At 40.4% G+C, this 20637-nt stretch overlaps 2 protein-coding genes across 2 annotated transcripts in view; one reads left to right on the top strand and one right to left on the bottom strand.

The window, feature by feature from the left end:
• Positions 1–1315: 1315 nt before the first annotated feature.
• Positions 1316–14238, top strand: UBE2A (ubiquitin conjugating enzyme E2 A). Its single transcript, XM_042782607.1, has 6 exons — positions 1316–1359; positions 1484–1564; positions 1971–1996; positions 5970–6059; positions 7254–7342; positions 14197–14238. The coding sequence occupies exons 1-6, from the start codon at positions 1316–1318 to the stop codon at positions 14236–14238; spliced, it is 372 nt and encodes a 123-aa protein (XP_042638541.1).
• NKRF (NFKB repressing factor) overlaps positions 13421–20637 on the bottom strand; it is a 16434-nt gene continuing 9217 nt past the window's right edge. The window contains exons 2-3 of the mRNA XM_007953342.2: positions 16427–16557; positions 13421–15378 (exon numbers count right to left, since the gene is read on the bottom strand). Coding sequence (XP_007951533.2) covers positions 13421–15378; positions 16427–16557 — 2089 coding nt within the window. The remainder of the gene's footprint in view (positions 15379–16426; positions 16558–20637) is intronic.

Below are 20637 nucleotides of genomic sequence, written 5' to 3'. Positions count from 1 at the left end.
TAGTGGCTAAGGCACTTGACTGCTAACTAGAAGGTGCAAGAGTCTCCGAGCTGCTCTCCTGGGATCAGTCTCTGATTAAGCTGTCAAAGGACAGCTGAAACCATGTCACTGCCCTCCTCAATTATCTTCCAAGGAATCCATTAGCTTGGCACTCAAAACTCTCCATGACTTCAACCTACCTTTCTCGTATCTTCAATATTTCTTCAATATGTATTTTGCCTACCTTCTAAGTTATTTGGGGTTGACCTTTAAAATACATTCTTTAAAACTTCCCTTGCTTTTGCAGGTCTCCGTACTAATTGGGGCTCTTCCCTGCAACCTGCAGCTTTTCCACCTGCATTTTCCGGTTACTTTTCCTTGCGACCTATTGCTCTTCCAATTCTCTGCAATCGGACCTTCTCTTGGATTCTCCTGAACACATAGTAGCCACCTGGCTTGTTGAACTCTGCCACGGGAAAATGTGGTTCCAGAGCCAAATCGTGAGTGACCAGAGCTAAAACTTCATTTTGCTCACCTTAAGCTTTTCATTCCCTCCCGTAGGACACACGACACCATTTTATTCTGCTTTGGCCTAAATTTTGGGACCGGAATCTTAGCCCACAGCCACATTTTATGGTTAAAGCCCTATTCAGTCCTTTGATTTTCAACCAGCCCCAATTTCCCCCTCCCACACAAACACACATTAGTCTCCTGGGTGCACAGTGGGTGTGCACCCTAGAGTTCCCGCTTCTTGGAAACCGGTTTTGCCTCCGCCTACTCCTTCCTCCTCTAGTTTGGGGCTTCCAATCTTCTCCCCTACCCGTCCAGGTAGAGTGCGCACTTTAATACATGAGCTGGTCTTTAAGAAAAAGAGATAGGGGAGGGGGGTGAAAAACCTTCCAGGGGTTCGTTTTAGCATCGGCGGGTGGAGCTGGAACCCATTCTACCAATAAACCCTAGTGAATGAGGGGCTTTTGTTTGCCCCGCAGCTTGCTTCTCACCCTGGGACGGTACCGGCACTCCCTTCCTCCTGCTTGGGTTTCATGACATAAGCAACTTTGGCTGAGAGCACCCCCACGCCCCGTCTTGGTACGGCCTGTCCAGCGCTCACCGTTCTAGTCCCCCCTCTCGTTCCTTTCAGGTTGGTTCAGCCCCCGTCTACTCAGGGGTGGTGCTTAGTCGGCGGCAGACTGACCCTCGACTTCGTAGAGGTAGTGCCATTCCTCTGGGTGCTTCCTCCTCGCCGGCTTCGGCTCCCCCAGCTTCCTCGGCCTCCTTAGCCTCCGCGGGAAGCAGATACTCCGGTGTATGCCCCATCCCTGACCCCACTCGAGATATGTCCACCCCGGCTCGGCGGCGCCTCATGCGGGACTTCAAGAGGTAAAACGGGAGGGCGAGCCCAGGCCGGGGGCTGCCAGCCGGGGCGCAGGGCGGGTCCCGAGGTAGGGTGGGGGCAGCCGGCCGCGAGTGCGGGATTGAGGGGCCCCTGGTTGCTTTTCTGAAGGTTACAGGAGGATCCTCCAGCTGGAGTTAGCGGGGCCCCATCGGAGAACAACATTATGGTTTGGAACGCGGTCATTTTCGGGTGAGTCTGCGTTCCCGGCGGTGGAGAGGGCTGGGGAAGGGGAGCTGCTTCCATCTGCCCTCCAGTCCAGGCACCTTGCGAAGGCGGAGTGGAGAAGGGGAAATGTTTGGGGTTGACCAGGCCTAGGCGCCTCCCCGGAGCCTGTACCTCGATTAGTTCGTTCCCGCTGCCAGGGGAACCGTTCGGGGTTCTAAGGGGGGCGGAGCGGGGAGTAGTGGCAGTTAGGCTTGGCGGCCTGCACTATGTTTCTGAGCTTGAGACATTCATTTGGCGTGGCTTTCCGACCCAGGAAGCGATGGTTTCCCAGGGGTGGAGATGGCAGAGCTTGGAATAGTCATCTCCTACAATGTGCCCGAGACCAGGGGACCCCTTAAGTGGGAACTGACTGTTTTTCTCTGTGTTGCAGGCCCGAAGGGACCCCCTTTGAGGATGGTAAGAGAGAGTTTCTTTACTTACCTTTCAGGAGCCTGATCAACTGGGGAGTGTTCCCAGTCATGCTGGAGGTGCCTCCCACTTAGGGACCTGCCTCTCCGGGTTAGGGCTTGAGGGGAATCCAGTATGTGGCAGCTTGTTCTGGCTATTGTCTGCTTAACTAAGCGGCATCTTTTTCGTTTTCTTTTTTAAAATTTATTTTTTAAATCTGGGGAAGGCGGATACTTTTAAAAAGGCACACCATAGCACTGATGTTAAGGATTTTTGAGGTTTGGGCAGTGATATTGCTAATTTCAGCTCCTCATCAAGACACTGAGCTGTCGTATAAACTCAGCCAGTTGCTGATAGAGTCGGAGACCCTACAGATCATCGACACAGAGTTCTACTCCCAAGGGCAGGAACTGTTCAGCAGGTGCTTAATAAGTGTTTGTTGCATGTTGAATGGATACAAAAATCCTTTGCACACAACTGTCTGGTTTCTACAACCTCACTGATTGCCTGTCAGCCTCACTAGTCTAAGGTGGTCTTGAATGGCCAATTTGAGTGTAATATTGTTTTTTATTTTTAAATGTGTGCTTTTACCAAGATTCTCTGGTCAGTAATTTCAAAGTTGTTTCAAAATTGAGATTAGCCTTAATGGATCCTCTTGACCAGTGTCCAACCTATTTGAAGAGGCTACATATAATTTATCATAGGTACATGACTTTCAATTGATTTAGGTTTAATTTTTTAAAACAAGCATGTTAATTGCTTTGTAAAGATTTTAATTTTTTTGATTTTGAGATAATTATAGATTCATGTGCAGATATAAGAAACAACAAAGACCCTCTATACCCTTCACCCAGTTCCACCCTCCTTTGACACATCTTCAATTACTATGTTATAATATCACAGCCAAGACATTTGACTTTCATAGTTTTACATGCACTCAGAGATATATGTGTATATGTGTTTAGTTGGTGATTGTTTTTTGAAAGTTTAATACATTTTAAAGATGGTTAAAAGTATTTGAACTACTACTAACATCTTAGTTCTACTCATGAAATTCTTTAATGCTTAAGGTATTTTTTTAAAAATAAAAGGATCTTTCTGTTATTTTTTGCTCAATGATTTACTTTCCTATAGTCATGTAGGAGCTCTGGTAGCATAGTGGCTAAGGCACTTGACTGCTAACTAGAAGGCTGGCGGTTCAAACCCACCAGCCACTCCTCGGAAGGAAGGTTGGGCATTCCTACTTCTGTAGTGATACTGCCTCGGAAACCCAAGGAGGGATCGCTATGAGTCGGGGCCGACTCAATGGCAAACAACAACAACAACAACATAGTCATGTAGCATTTGATACATATACACATAGCTCACTTTGAAGGTGGGAACAAAAACATTCCTGCCAACTACTTAGCACATACTTAATGTTGCTGAGCCAGACTGCCTTCTGATGGTACCAGTCCCTAAAAGGTTGTGAGGCAGGTCAATATCAACCAATTCTATTATTTGTCTCACATACATTTCCCTAAGAAACTGTAGACAGTCACCTGAATACTTCTAACTGCCTCTTTCCCTTCACTCCCTTGGTACATGTCACTGCTCTTCAATGCTGCAGTGAAATGATACCAGAAGAAAGTGATTCTAAGAGCGTACTACTTTGGTGCAGTTAATCATTTGACCTGATCCATAGCAAGAGCTAGCTAGACTTAATTTTCCTCTACTAGATTGGTATCTAGTTCTTTGTACCTAAGCTTTATGTGCAGATTAACCGTGTATTTGCTTTAGCTCTAGCAGGCTTAGCTTTCACTGGCTTCTTTTTTCCTCCTCCTTTTACTCTGACTGCTGTATGCTGGGCACAGCTTTATTAACATACATCACTTTGCTGGGGGTTAGCTACTTAAATATTTCAAGGGTACTTCTCTTGTTTTAAGTGGTACCAATTGCAAAAGTACTTATGGAATCCATTATCTCCATGGACCTTCCCCTTGACATTACTGACTCTATTTTTGATGATGTGTATCTACATGCTGGCATTACTAAAAGGCATTACTCAGGCTAAATGACAGTACCCTTTTCGGGTTCATTCTGTTAAACAGTCTGATATCCATGGACACATCCTCAGGTGTCTAGAACAGTTACCATGGCTACAAAAATACTTTTGACCTTATTTTGAACAGCCCTTTATTTACAGTCAGGGAATTTACTGGAAATGACTCATTAAGGACAAGTAGTATAGTTGATTTTGCTCTTTGCAATGTACATAAACTAGCCCCCAAAGTACTTTTGCTTCTTCCTTGAAAACCATTTGTTAAAAAATATATATTTTTAGTGGAAGTTTATGAAATTTTAAGGACAGGGACTCTTGAACGTATTTTGATTTAACTTTACACACTTGAAGTAAGAGGAGTATGTTCCTAGGAGCTTATACTGCCCAACAAAACATTGAGGAAAAAGGCTTCCTCATCAAAATATCTTGGTATCTCCATGCTGAATACAAAGGTTACAGAATAGCATAGCCTTCCTCCCACCACCCTCACATTGTTAACAGAGGAGGTAAGGTACAAGTATTTCCTTTTTAAAATAGATGCATTCTTATGAATTTGAGTATCATTTTTTTAAAATGAATCACTGAACATCCACTAATGGTTTTCAGGTAAATAAATTATATGATAATGAGTATCTGGGTAGTTTAAAAATCAGATTTTTCAGTCATCTAAAAATTTTTAAGTACATATATTATGCTTTTTCCTAAGGGTTCATAAACTGTTGGTCACATGGCAGAAAACACCTGCAGAAGGGTCTTCTTTAGCCAACAGTATTTTCAAATATTTGAATTTGTGAGTGCATTAGGCACAACATACACTGTCTAGTTAAACTGTACCATTCCCTCTTGCTATACACTCGCCACTGGATACATGCATATCATTTCCCTAGTCCCTGTGTATAGGCGGCTAATTGATACTTTTCCTTACAATGTTTTGGCCTCCTTAGGTAAATGAACAAAATCAGTACACATTGTGTTAACGGTGGTGAGGCTTCAGTTGTCAGTTGTTTAAAGCTCAGACTTCTAAATATTCAGAGAATAAAGTGCCCTGCACTTTAGAGCCTGCTGCTAACTTAGGTTGCCACGTATTCAACAAAAACAAACTCATTTCAATAGTAGGCTAAACAAACATCATTAGAAATATGTTTGATGGAGACATTACTGCAATTTAAACCAAATAGGATATTTTTTTTTAGTCATGAACTCCATTAGGGTGAATAATTGAGTTGATTTTTTATAGTGAAATACCTTGTGAATCACACTTAGGGTTTTTGAGAGCAACAAGGAAGGTGTTTTTTTTTTTTTTTTCTTACATTCAATTAGGTTCTCCTTATAGAGTCACTCTTACATGAAAAGGAACCAGTGGACACACTTAGAATGATTCCTCTTCTATCCTTCTATCCTGGGGATAAGATATCATAAGATTTTTAAAACAATTTGATTATTGGTTTATATTTCTAGCATTGGTGTTTTAACCTTTGTGCTTTCATTCTTTCTAGTCCATTAAAAACCACTGGAGAGTTGAAGATGGCAGCTGACTAAAATAGGCCTTTGAGGTCTTTCAGTCTTCTAAAGGACGAAGGGCCCATTTTTGCCCCAGTTTTATTGTCAATTTTATTTTAAGATGATTTCAAAATGTACAGTGGCTGAAGTTATCCTTAGTTTTAAGTTTAAGATGGCTGTCTCTAAGTTTTGAGGAGAATAATGGTAAAAGGGAAAAAAAAAATCCCCTTGGTTTGGGTGGTGGTGGTGAACATATCTGTCCATTTTTAGAGCAATTCCTGGAGCTGTAGCACTTAGCTGATCTCTGTTTCCTCTCTACCCTACGTCTTTGCATTATTCTATTCCAATACCTTACAAAAGTTGCACAGTATTAAAAACATAAAGTACTACTGAACTAAGTGATACATACATTTTCTCAAACCTTTCTTTTCTTAACTACAGGAACATTTAAGCTTACAATAGAATTCACTGAAGAATATCCGAATAAACCACCTACAGTTAGATTTGTCTCTAAGATGTTTCATCCAAATGGCAAGTATCATTTGTAATGGCAGTATTTTAAAAAACTATAATGTTTATTATGGAGGTTTTCCATATTTACTATTTGTCCGCAGTACCTGAGTATGTGTTTAGGCATCTTGCTGTTTCCTGAAAGCTGAACTTGTTTGGCTGCTGTCTTAGTCTATAGTCCCAGAACTGAAGTAGTAAAGGTACCTTCTCTTTGCTTGGAGTCTAAGAGCCTTCTGGTTTGGATTATCATCATTTGCTTATTAAACTATACTGACTGTGCTCTCAAGATTTGCTGTGAATGGTAGACCAGATTGGGGTGTCTTGTGTTGTAATTGTCTCCACTAGCATTTAGACCAAGTTTTCAACTCTGGATGCATATCAAAATCGCCGTGGCACATTTGATAAATCCAGGTGCCCTGGCCCCACTCCAGACTATATACTGCAGTATCAGATTCTGTGGTTGAGGGCTGGATATGCCATGTTAGAAAAGTGCTACAGGTGATTTTAATGTATCATTTTGCTTTTTGTCTAGTAGTAAGCCTTGAAAAATTTGCCTTCTAGTTAGTTTTTCCAGGGTATCAGATATTTTTATCTTTATGCTAAAATAAAATTTTGTGAACTCTGACCTATCTTTTGGATGCTATTTTAGATAGGAGATATAGCTTATAAATTTGGTGGAATGAATTTCCCACAGATCTATGGATGGGTAGAGACCCTGTTAGAAAATATGTATGATTTCCTGGACAATAGGGCAGACTTTTCAGAAGGAGCCCTGCGTATCTTCCAGTTTTCTACTGATCACATTTCACATTCTCTTATCATTCTGATTATTTCACTAGTAACAATTATGACTCATCTTTTTTAAAGAAGGTAAGTGGGAAGAAGCCTAGGAATCTTTTGAAACCTCAAACCAAAACCCACTGCCATCAAGTCAATTCTGACTCATAGTGACCCTATAGGACAGAGTACAGCTGCCCCATAGGGTTTCCAGGGCTGTGAATCTTTATGGAAGCAGACTGCCTCACCTTTCTTCTGCAGAGCTGCTGGCAGATTCCAGCCGCTGACCTGTCAGTTAGCAGCTGAGCACTTAACCACTGCACAAGCAGGGATCCTTTAAACCTCAAAAGCAACATATTATTGACTATAATTGCCATAACTATAATGTGAAAATCTTAATGGTTTTGTTATGCTTAATGTACCTACTTCTATTCTTAGTCTATGCAGATGGTAGTATATGTCTGGACATACTTCAGAACCGTTGGAGTCCAACCTATGATGTGTCTTCCATTTTAACATCCATACAGGTGAATTTCTTTAATGTGACTGTGGCCCTTGATATGTTTATATTAGCAAGAGAATTATTTTTTTAAAAGTCTACCTTAACAGACCTTTTTTCTTTTGGCCAAACCTTATTTGTTTAATAGATAAAAGGTAAGTCGTTAGGCCCGAAGCCACCAGAAAACATACGCTCTATATTTGCCTAGCTACTAGCAGATCAATGTAACTCTAGGTTCACATGATAAAGAGAGCAAACTCAACTGGCACTTAGAGCAGCCAGTCTAGTATCACTACCTTATAAAATAGGTGTGTTCTGAATTTATTTTTTGCATGAAGGAATTAACATTTAACAAATTGCCTCCATAGTCTCTCTTGGATGAACCCAATCCCAATAGTCCAGCAAACAGCCAGGCTGCTCAGCTGTACCAGGAGAACAAGCGGGAGTATGAAAAGCGTGTTTCTGCAATAGTAGAACAGAGCTGGCGTGACTGTTGACCCAGGTGCAGCAAAAGAAGAGGCTGCTCCGAAGAAAAATCTATATGATGTGTTTGTCACCTTTACTTTATGAAAAGAAAAATCGCTGTTGTGCTGTTTCCATCTTCCCTTGCCAAGCTTTTCCTACCCTTTCTACCCTCTCCTTGAACATCAGAAAACACCCTGTATGAATACAAATGTACTGTACTTGGGTTACTTGCAAAAATTACTAATGTTTAATTCCTTTTCTGTGGTATTTCATGTCTGGTCATAGGGCAGTATTGTTACTGTACTTCACACAAAAATTTTCAAGTGAATTGTTATCCAAGTGGTGCTTATGAGTATGTTGATGACCAGGATGTTATTTTTAACAAAATGGTTTTGAAGTATTTCATCCTGGCTGGTCCTTTGCTTGTGATGGATTTAGCAGTGCACGTATTTGGAACATGGCCTACAGAAAATAGGGAAACAAATCCACATAAACATCCATTTTTAAAGAGCAATGGAGTCTAAAAATCATGATAACTGAGATCTAATTAAAGTGGATCCTCTGGTAAGAAGGGGAATATTAAAGGACTCAGCCAAAGGAGTGCAACAATTGTGGTGACGGACACATCATCTCCTAGTGAGATACTGACTGGACTACTCATGATATGTTCAGAATACTGAAGTCTTCTCACCTTTGGTTTTTTAACGAGGCGTGGGAGCCGAGGAACAGGAACGGTCAGTTTCTAAGCCAGGAAAAATTGGGGATCCTTGAACCTTTTTAAAGGAGCAATGCTGTCCTAGATAAACAAGCTCACAACCCCCCATCTGTTCTCAAAGTTTGATTTAATCTAAGGGAGCATTATCTTTGGCAAACTGTTTTCCACTCAAATTCTGAGTTAATGCTGCATGCTTTAGTTCTTTAGTTTATTCCCTTTCAGCATTCTGATGATCTTAAAGTCAATGTCTGCAATCTTTCTTTGAATATTTATACTCTCAGATACACAGTACCTTTAAGTAGCAGTGTGGGACAAGGCTTGTAAATGTTTCGTCTAATGGTCCATTGTCACCTTTTGTGCATTTTTCACTCTTCTAACTTTGTACAAGTAACCCATGTAAAAAATGTACATTTTTCAAAACTTGTAAATAAAAATAACCTTAAAATTTTGTAGTCAAGGTGGAATACTCCTTCCCCCCACCTTAAGCAGTAAAAGAAAAGACAAATATTGGTTCCTGGAGTGTTAGAAAGTACATTGGAGAGGACTGTTTTTTTCTCTTCAGTCGTAATTTTTAACACCTTTGAAACATTTTAACAGTATGAGACGATTAAAACAAACACTTGACTATGTATTATGGTCAATCAAGGAAATAAAATTGTGATAAGGGGGACAGAGAAATAAACAAACCTGGATATTTGCTCTCAGACACCACGATTGCACTGGATTCTGACATTCCACCTCTTAAAAGCCTCAGCTTAAGAACAAAAAGTACCAAACTATCACCAAATGCACTTTAAATCCTATGTAAAGTTTGGGAGTGTATACAGGTATCCTTAATCACCTTGTTCAAACAAAATGCTCTGAAGGACAGCCCATCTCATCGTTAAAGAGAAAACAGTGACTCTGAAAACTATCACAGATACTCTTAGTAATTGTTTGGAGGCTAAATGAAATTAAGCTAAATCCACTCTTCCTTTAAGACATGGTACTTAAACCTCAATTGGGAGAGGTTTCAGGCTACACTGAATACACATTAATTGGTCTCTTGCACCTAGGAGAAAATATTTTTTCTCAGTTCCATGTTTGCTTCAAAGTAGAACCACATAAACTTGGTCCTTAATTGGTGGATTAGTTTTACAGTAACCTTTTCATCCTATTGTGGCCAGCTTAAGGAGCTCTGGTGGTGCAGTGCCTAAGGCATTTGCCTGTTAACCAGAAGGTTTAAACCCACCAGCTACTCCACAAAAGGAAGATGGGGCAATCTACTTTGGTAAAGATATACTGCCTTGGAAACCCAATGGGGGTTGCTGTGAGTTGGAATCAACTTGATGGCAGTAGCTTTGGGTTTGTTTTTTAGTGGCCAGGTTATCTTAAAACATTTTAACAGTTATTCATCCAAAAAAATATTAAGGTGAGACTAGGAATGGACAGATTTAATCCCTTTTTGTTTAATACACCTCATGAGATACTATTCCCACTTTCACAGGGCAATCCTTACAAAACCTTGCAACAGCCAGCCAATAAGCTGACATCCCCAAAACATCACACCCATGGTCAAAGGCATCACAAAACATTTGAACATTTAATGCTAGTTTGCCCCCCACACACACACACACCTTTTTCACAACCACCACAGGCTGCTTGCATGTAATTTTGTTGTTATGTGCTGTCAAGTCAGACCCGACTCATAGCGACCCCTCCCTGGGTTTCCGAGGCAGTATCACTACAGAAGTAGATTGCCCTACCTTCCTTCCGAGGAGTGGCTGGTGGGTTTGAACCACCAGCCTTCTGGTTAGCAGTCAAGTACCTTAGGCACTACGCTACCAGAGCTCCTTGCATGTAATTATAGCAAAGTTAATTAAAATGGATTTGAGAGGTCCTTTTTCAAATGGCAGTCAGATTTGAACTTGAATCTTCAATTCTGCACCTGCTGATGTAAGTGAGGAAGGGGGTTTGATGAAGAACCAAAGTTGTAATTATAGTCCTTTATTTAGGACCCATCTCCAGCTTCAGGGGTTACTCATAGCAAAGTGGATGCATTGTCTACTACTAAAAAAAGGATCTCGACAGAATGCATGAGATTTCCATTCATTTTGCAATCAGAGGGGGAGAAAAAAAATCTGCAAAGTAGATCTCTGAGACTCAATGCTATATTTAACTGAAAGCAGAGCTAGTTCCTCAGTATTGCAATATATTAATTAAAACTTGAAACTGCTCATTTAACTCTGTGGGTTTTACAGCAAGGTTACTTGTTCAAAATGACTTTCAGAAAATACAAGAACCAACTAGAAGGGGCAAAATAGAACAGCAAGGTTGTTAGAAACTCACTCTTGTCAATCTCATTTATCAACATATTTTATCCTCAAGCAGAGTTAAGTCACATTGTCCTAACTCTGCACCAGTCCCAAAGTTGACCTAACAAGTTAGGAAACCTGACCCCAGGAATCCAGGAACCAAATTTTTTTATAATTGGCCCAGTTATTTGGAGGTCTTCTTAACTGTAACTACATTAATATTCTGTTGCAGTTATCTAATCCAACCAGAATGGTAACATTTCCTTACCACCCTCCTCCCCAACCCCCAACTAATTCTGGGAAGAGTGAAAAAATGCAGAGAGAAAGAAATGATTCAAGATTTCATGTCTCTTAATCTCTAAAACCTCTCTTACTCAGAAGTGAAGACTGGCTGTTTTAACCCACTAATTGAAACAACCACAGAAATGAGGATGATGAGACTTGCTCTCATGTACTCTGGACGTGTCATCAGGAGGGACCAGTCCCTAGAGGTATGCTTGGTAAAGTAGCAGGTCAACGAAGAGGAGGAAGACCCTCACTAAGATGGACTGACACAGTGGCTGCGACGATGGGCTGAAACGTGGCAACAACTGTGAGGATGACACAGGACCAGGCAGTGTCTCTTTCTGTTGTACACAGGTTGCTGTGAGTTGGAACCGACTTGAAGGCACCTAAGAACAGCAACTGAATGGGTTCTCAAGGTTGGCATGAACTTAGTAGGTTGGAAAAAAAGTTTAATCTTATAAAATTTATAGACTTTAGCTCAGCTCCCTTTACCACTGAGAAAACAATAAGTTTGCCGAAATGAAATGCACACCTCGTTTCTCTTCTGAACAAAAGGCCATGTAGGGAGGAAGTAGTGGAAAGCAAACAGCACACAAGGTTAGCCATTGTAGGTGACTACCACTTACAGAGATCCAGACACGAAGTTCATCCCTTGACATTGAAAAAATATTCACTTACCTACAGTGTTAATATGTAAATTAAATGTAAATATATAAATTTTAAGAATAAATAAAGGAAGGAAAATCATTGTGACCAATCACTTTTCAAGCATGGTGCTGTAAAGTGATACTTGATTTATCTGAGATAAAAACAAAAGCATGTAAAAGTGAATAGCCTAAGATTTGGTTGTAGCCAGCACGTCAGTCCATAGGAAAACTGTGAAAGGCAACTGTTCCTATCTGCTAAGTCATGTTCATCCACATGTGTTCTGGTGCTGAAACATTTTACACAAACACTATAATAAGTCCCCAGGTTAGGAATGTTCAGACAACTGCTACTTGCCCTTTAATGCTACGCAAATTTGCCTTCACTTTGAAATGACTGGACCAACCCCCTACCTGTGACAAATTCTTCATCACAGTCACCTTCACTTGCTGCACATATAGCTTTTAAATCACCAAAAGGGCTCTGAGCCTTTTCTTGCACTAAAGTAAGGCTAAGTAAGAACCATACGTGCCTGTTCCGACTTACCTACAAATCCGATTTAAAGACACCCTTAGGAATGGCTCTCGTTTGTAACTCGGGGACTGCCTGCGCTTCCTTTCCTTCTCCAAAGACCCAGACTGTTCTTACTAGGTTGCTGCTCAGAAATAAGCACACCACCATTTTGATCAACTTGGGCTCCTTTTATTCAAGAAGCATACACTAGTTCTTTTTATACATTTTTTTACATCCCAGAAATAAGCGAAAATAGCAGTTTTAAATATGTTACAAAGTTGGCTTTTGAAGCTTAATAAGCTTTTTGAGAGAGGGACCAGCCAACTGACCTTTTCATCAAAGCACCAATGTATCTTCAGTCTTTTCCACTAAGCTCTACCACAGCTGTGGTTGCATTGGATGTGCTGCACATCCAGCCCATGGGAAAGCTATAATGGAGAGTCGCTGGGAGTCTCTCTGCAAGGCACCAAGAACAAACCGTTCAAGCTTCCTTTCTTCAGATTGAATCAGTTTCTGAATCCTTTCAATTGCTCTCTCAAGTAGTGCTCTCTCAGCATGAAGACTAGGATTTGTTAAAATTCATATATCACAAGTTACAGTAAATCACTCCCAATATTCTGGAAATCACATAATAGAAGTTATAAATAAATGAACACTAAAATGACTTTAAGAAAGTTTTACATCATTAGTTGGAAACGACATTTACACGTACAGCACAAATTACTGGTAAACGTTCTATAGCTAGTTTCACACAAAGATGAAAATAGATAATACAAAATGATCTGACATTTTCCATAATTCTGGAAGTAAGACTATAGTTTTAATGTAGTCAGTATCAACTTTACATATTGTTGCAGACTGCTGTGCTATGCCCTTTAAAATGAGAATTTCTTTCTCAGAATAAAGTTGCTTTGGATATGTGTTCCTGCTTGTACAAACTACTAAAATCCAAGGGACACAGCAATATCAAAGACACAAACAGTAACTGCACAGTATCATCTTCTGGATTAAGCTAATACAAGTGGACAGGATTCTCCAAGTTCCAATATCCAATAAAAGCGCTGTATGAAATGAACAAGGTGAAACTTCTTAAGAACAAATATACTCTGCAACCAGAAAATGTAATATCTTTTTCTTTAACTTATAAAGCTGCCTCATTAGGCATTTACAAAATAAATTAGTGAAGAACTCAATTTGCTTGAGGCATTACGAGCTCGTAATGCCCTACTTGGCCCTCTTGTTTGAGCTGATCGAGGAGGTCTTCCTTCCGCCTTTTTCTCCCTACCACCAGGTACCGATCATGGCCCACCCCATGAGACTTACTCTTAAGGCCATACTTCTGGGCAATCTGGTGTATTTGCTTCCGCTCGTCATTAGTCAGCTCCGTGGAGAAAGTCAAATCTGTGTGGCTCTCAGAGCGGGCATAGTTTCTGATGATCTGTTCAATATCTCGCTTGGCAATTTTATTCACCCTCTCCACATCAAGGCCAAGCCCTTCCCGCTTATGCTGCTCTTTGACTGAGATGGGCTCCCGTATGCCCTCACCGGATTTACCCAACCCACCCCCCGTCCAACCCATCTTCCTCAGCAGCTGATTTCCAATGTTATCCTCTTTGATTTGTTGTTTGTAAGCCTCCTCTGCTGAGCGGCCCCGGATTTCATTTCGGGAAATCACATCTTCGATAGCTCCTTTCTTCAAGTTGTTGATGACAGTTGGCTGGGTCTTTTTGAGGATTTTCACAGCTTCCCCAGCAGCTTCGTACTTGACGGTTTTCTTCACCCCAACTGCTTCAGCAATTACTTCACTCTCTAGGATTACCTTGCATTTCCACCGGAGGCCTGTCATTCTCTCATAGACATATTCAACTGTCATCCGGTTAAACTGAGCTGTGTCATTCAGTGTGCACACAGGATTTGAAGAATTCTCATAAACTACGAGATCCTTTATGTCTTTTTTCTTCCCAGATCCCCTGGGTGAAGAGCCTGCTTGGCATTGTGAACTTTTGACTGATGGGTAAGTGGGTTGTGTTTTTTGAAGAATCTTCAAAGCCTCATCAGCAGCTGCATGTTTACTTGTTTTTTTGGTTCCATAACCTTCAGCTAAGCAGTGATCTTGCAAAAACACCCGACAACGCCATGTGCGATTTGGCATCATTTCATATTTGTATTCAACTGACATTTTGTTATATGAGGCAGAATTGTTAAGGATGCCAATTGCATCGTTTGCATTTTCCGTAAGGACAAAATTGGTCCAGTGTTTGGCAGAAGCATTAAAAATTGGCTGCCCAGAAGCATCTTTTGCCAGCACCACCAGCTCTTCTGGTGGCTTCAGAGCTGGAGGAAAGTCATAAGAAGGCATGCCAATCTGACACACCACGAGGTCCTCTCCAATTGTGTGCTTGAATTTCCGTCGGATAACTCTAACTTCAATACGTTTCTGTAAGAGTTTGACAGCTAGTTCAGTAGCTCGGTCCCTAGACCCGTTCTTGCTGCCAGCGTAACCTGTAGTTAAGTAGATATTTTGGCATCTAACTTCACAAGCGTAACCATCTATTAGAAGTTTTTTATTTTTGGGGATGTCGGCAGGAGGGATTTCTTTTAGAGGGGCATAAATATACTCAGGATTTGTCTTACATGCCTGAATGCAACGAGTTAACATGTACGTATAATTAATTTTATCAGATCCAGAAGTCATCTCTGGATTAGAAAGGTTCTTCCAGATGGTCGCTGTTAATTTTTCAATAAAATACTGCTTCTCGGCTACCACTGACTCGGGAAATGTCTGTGATGGTGAAGGCTCAGGAGCCGACTGAGAGTTTGCCTGCTGCGACGTGCTGCTTGGGGCAGGGTTTCCACTGTCAAAATACATGTTGGCTGTTACAGACTGGTCTTTTGTGAAAATAAATCCTGATGAATCACAATACTGAGAATTCCCATCTTGTATACTGAAAGAGTCTTGAGTATAATCTTGGTAGATGTCTCTGTGTGTGTTGGCAAAATGTGTTTTTTCGGTTACCTCTTTTGTTTGAGGGCCATAAGGATCTTCCTGTCTTTCGTCTTTTGAACTACTAGCTACAAAATGTACAGGCTCAAAACGAGGTCTCGTATGGAATTTGGAACCGGCTTGCTTTTTAGGAGGATTTTGACCTATAGAATGAGTGAAATTTACAATTCATTAAAAAGGGCATAAGAACCAAGCAGGAAAATAGTACCAGCAACATACTTTGCGGGCTGCATTGTTGGTATGAGATACTTTCCATCACAAAACTTTTTTTAGGTCATTCAGGTGAAGGGACTCAGATATCAGTGTAAGGCCCCAGCCTCAGGAGGGATCCTCCCTGTCCTTCCATGTGTTAAGGACAGACTCTTGGTAGAAAATATACCATTGAATCTGCTATGCAGGTCACCACCATGCATGACTGGTAGATGCTTTCACATCGAATGGGTTAAAACACAGGTGAAGTGTACCGTGAGTAAGAAAGGTTGTTCCAGTAGAATCTAATACCACCTGTGCTGAAAAACTCACTTCTTAAGGACTGAAATGGAACACCTGGCTCTAATGCAACAAAGATGATGACCAGAGGCATTCACATACCCCTTCTCTTTTGTATCAGAGGTGAGTGACTTTACAATGGTGTTTTACATAGTTGTGAATAAAAATCAAATTTTAAAAATTACCAAAACATCCCCAAAGTTTCAACCTCAAATTCTTAGTCCTGACCTCTCTGCACAAAAGGGTCCTTGATAAATTTTATTTCTAGAAGAAACAACAGCTAGAAACAAATGAAATATGGGGGATAGTGGGTTTAAAGCTCTTGGGTGAGGCTACAGCAGATGCTACACTAGAGCTTCCTCCTTTTAACACTGTTCAGAAGAAAGCTGGTCCATCTTGGACCCATCCAAGAGGATTTAGTTACTTAGAGATTAAAATGATTGCAGTATAAGGTGTTCTATTAGGAGGAAGGTACCATGGCATGGACTTAAGGATAGCATCATAGTCTGACTTCAGTACTCTTACCTTTTAGTTGTACTTGGCATTAAAAAAAAAAAGTAAGATAACTGAAAGCTAAAACTCTTATTTCTGTGTAAAATCAAATGTTATTTTAAACCATATACCATACTCATACTATTAAAAAAAAGAAAAAAAGCCACATTGTTTCTTCAAATCCCACCTTCCAGAAACAAATATACTCACCATCACATGCTGACAGGTGGCGTTTTTGACCTTTGGAAGTTTTGGACAGCATCAGATCATATGAAGGCATCTCCCCAATATCAATACCTTCAGCCATTTGGAGAATTTTTTCCATCAAGCGTGGGCTGTACCTATTGAAATCAATATAATCTACAGTTCAAACAAGAAAGACTGTAATATTTAAAACCTTCCAAATGAGCCAGTCTTAAAACTGCTCCCATAGGATCTTATCAACAGAGTATCTTGGATATTCTACAGAGGAATCAGCCCCCGAAATACTTATCTATCAAATTATTTCCCTATCAAATGAGTAATTATGTTACTGTCATTAGAACCAAGGCTTTTCAGCATATGACATATAAATATAAAATCCATAAATTTAAGTAAGGGTATTATCTTTCATTTGAATGGAAAATACCAGTAAAAACCTATGATTTATTTTTCCTCTAATACGCACACATTCTAGCTCTGTCCAATGAAGGGCCTAGAAGTAATAAGTGTTAAGAGCTGCTGGGTTGTTAATATCCAGATTGCAGTCTCTATCATTTCCCACTAAAAGGAACTGACGTCCTTAGAGAAAGGGCTGGTTTCAGGTCTGAAGGAGGAAATGTTGAAAGTAAGCCTGGGAGATCTTCTTGTGCCTGGAGACAAGGAAGCTGTCAAAGACCATAAGGGCTGTGTCCAAAGGACTCAGAAGCCAACTGGGATAGACTCCCACGGCAAAAGTGAGTAATAAGTGTCAGTAAGAACATTGACTAAAGTTAGGTACAATGGATTAAAACACATCATATATGTTTGAAAGAATCCATGAGATCATAATGATACTTAAAACAATCATTATTGGTCACCTTTGGACAATGGTAGGAAATTAGGTCATTACACTGAAAACAGGTAACTACATATTAAAGGAAGAAGGTAAGCATGCAGTCTGCATTTTCCTGTACAAACAGTACCTCAGAGCAATGAAAGAGGTGATGAGGGAAATTTTTTTACAGAAGCAGTCCAGCTAATAAATGAAGAAATGACGGACTACTACCACTGCGCACCACAACGACATAATAAATCCGAGCAATGATGATCAGTGCCTGGTAAAACTAATGGGTGAAAAGTTGGTGGGGGAGAAGCCAGAAATAGACCCACACAAATATGCACAACTGATTGTTGACAAAGGTACAAAAGCAATTCAATGGAAAAAGACAGCCTTTTCAACAAATGGTGCTGGAGCTAGTGGGCATCCACAGCAAAGAGCAAACAAACAAAGCCTCGACCCAAACCTTACCTTTTGTACAAAAAATTAACTCAAAATGCATCACGAACTTAAATGTATAATATAAAACTAGAAAGATTCTGGGAAAATATACAAGACAAAAGCTTCAAGATCTAGGACGAGACAAAGAGTTCCAAAAGCATGATCCATAAAAGAGAAAACTGATCAAAGGACCTCATCAAAATTTAAAAACTTTTGCCTTCAAAGGACCTTGTGAGAGGAAGAAAAGGCAACCTGTGGACTGGGAGAAAATATCTGCAAACCCCTTACCCAACAACAGTCTAGTACCAAGACTACAGGAAAACCTCTCAAAACTCAACAGTTAAAAAAATCAATTATAACATGGACAAAAGGCATGAACAGAACATTTCACCAAAGGGGGTACACACCCAGCAAATAAGCACATGAAAAGATAGTCAACATTAGCCATCTGAAAAATGCAAATTAAAACTACAATGATTGGCAAGGATGTGGAGAATTGGGAACTCTCATCCACTGCTGGTGGGAATGTAAAATGGTGCAGCTTCTGTGGAAAACAGTTGGGTGGATCCTCAAAAAACTGAACATAGAATGACCATCTCACTGCTGATGGTCCTGACTCATATAGTGATCCCTTCTTGGGCTTCTGAGGCGGTATCTCTATAGAAGTAGATTGCCCAATCTTCCTTCTAAGGAGTGGCTGGTGGGTTTGAACCACCAGCCTTCTGGTTAGCAGTCAAGTGCCTTAAGGCACTACGCCACCACAGCTCCTAGAATGACCATATGACCCAGCAATTCCAGTCCCAAGTACTGAACTGTACGCAGAAGACTTGAAAGCAAGGGCACACAAATTTGTGCACCAACACTGCAGTACCAGTCACAACAGCCAAAAGGCAGAAACAACCCAAATGTCCATCAACAGATAAATGGATAAATAAAACACGGTACATGCATGCAATAGAATGTTATTCAGCCATAAAGAGAACTGAAGTTCTGGTACATGGTATGGCATGGATGAACCTTGGAAACATGGTTAGTGAAAAAAGTCAGAAACAAAAGGAGAAATTTTGAATGATTTCACTTATATGACATATCTAGAATAGGAAAATGCATACAGCCCACAGTTCATTAATGGTTAGCAGACGGCACCTCACTCTCACACACACACCCACACCCAGACACACACACACACACACACACACACGGGTGGGTGGGAGAGGGAAAGGGAGAACTACTGCTTCAGGGGCACTGATTTCCTATTAAGGATGGAAAATTTTGGAAAAGGAGTGTGGTAATGGTTGCACAACATGGTGAATGCAATTAATGTCACTGAATGGTACCCATGAAAATGGTTGAAGTGGCAAATGTTTTGTTATATACATTTTACCACAATAAAAAAAAGGCTTAGTCTGTAGATACTAGTAATTATCTCAAAACAAAGCAAAACAAAACTCCACAATGGTATCGCTACACACCTACCAGAATGGCTAAAATAAAAAATAGTGACAACACCAAATGAGAGGGATGGTGCAGAGAAGCTGCAATTACTCATACATTGCTGGTGGGGGTGTAAAATGGGACAGCGACTCTGGAAAACAATTTGGTAATTTCTTACAACATTAAATATACAATACCATATGACCCGGCAATTGCATTCTTGGGCATTTAACCCAGAAAAATGAAAATTTATGTTCACTCAAATACTTGTACACAAATGTTCACAACTGTTTTTTCCTATCAGCCCCAAACTGGATTCAGCCAGGATTTTCTTCAATAGGTGAATAGCTAAAGAAACCCTGGTACACACTGGGAAGAGGTAACTATGGGGAGGAAGTGAGAAGGGAGCTGTTGCATTGTGGTAAACTGTGGTCAATGACATGAGACAAAAGTATATGTGAACTGCTGTATGGAAAGTGAATTTTGTCTGTAAATCTTCACCCAAATCACAATAAAATAAATAAAAAGAAACCCTGGTACAGAAATAACATGAAACACTACTCAGTAAAAAAAGAAAGAAACAAAGAAATGAACTACTGATACATGCAATATTGTATAAGGGGGAAAGAGAAGTGGACGTGGTTATAAAATGGCAACACAAGGTATCCTTTAGGACTAGGACTATTCAGTATCTTGACCATGGTGGTAGACATATGAACCTATGTGTGGTAAGTTGTATAGATGTAAATATACACATGCAAATCTGATTAAGATCAGTGGATTACAACAATGTTACTGTCCTGGTTTTGATATTATACTCCATTTTACAAAATGTTGCCACTGGGGGAACTGGACAAAGTGTATACAGGATCTTTCTGTATTATTTCCTATAACTGCATGTGAATCCACAATTGTCTCAATTAAAATTTCAATGAAAAGAAAGTTGATGCAAAAAAAAAAAAAAAAAAAAAAAAAAGAAAAGAAAGTTGATGGGGAATTTTATATTATCTTAATATCACTAAAAATGGGACACTCAGACATGTGGCTCAGATATGATCCAATGGCACATACACAGCACTATCTATAAAGTACTCTGCCCACCAAATAATTGAACCTGAACCTAACCCCCTCACTCTCAATTTACAGGAACTTTGAAGAAAAGAAAGAAGCTCTGGTGGCACATTAGCATTTGGCTAATAACCAAAAGGTCAGTAGTTCAAACCCAGCAGCTGCTTCGCAGGAGAAAGATGAGGTAGTCTGCTTCCATAAAGATTTACAGCCTTGACTTGGGACCATGGTCGCAGGGGACATCAAGCTCAATTGGCACACAGACTACACAAAAACACTGTTCCACATCTGCTTTGGCAAAGGAACTGGGATCTTAAAGCTTGGAAGCGGCCATCCAGACACAATGGTGGGTCTCTCCTCGTCCAGAGCAAAGAAGAATGAAGAAAACCAAAGATGCATGGAAACAATTAGTCCAAGGGACTGGTACACCATGCGATCCTCAGCCTATATGACTATGAGA

Source organism: Orycteropus afer, unplaced genomic scaffold, assembly GCF_000298275.1.
Source record: "Orycteropus afer afer isolate SDZICR_OR568_19922 unplaced genomic scaffold, OryAfe1.0 scaffold00387, whole genome shotgun sequence".
NCBI lineage: Eukaryota > Metazoa > Chordata > Mammalia > Tubulidentata > Orycteropodidae > Orycteropus > Orycteropus afer.
The sequence above is the reverse complement of the archived record's forward strand: the minus strand, read 5'-3'. Positions and strand labels throughout refer to the sequence as shown.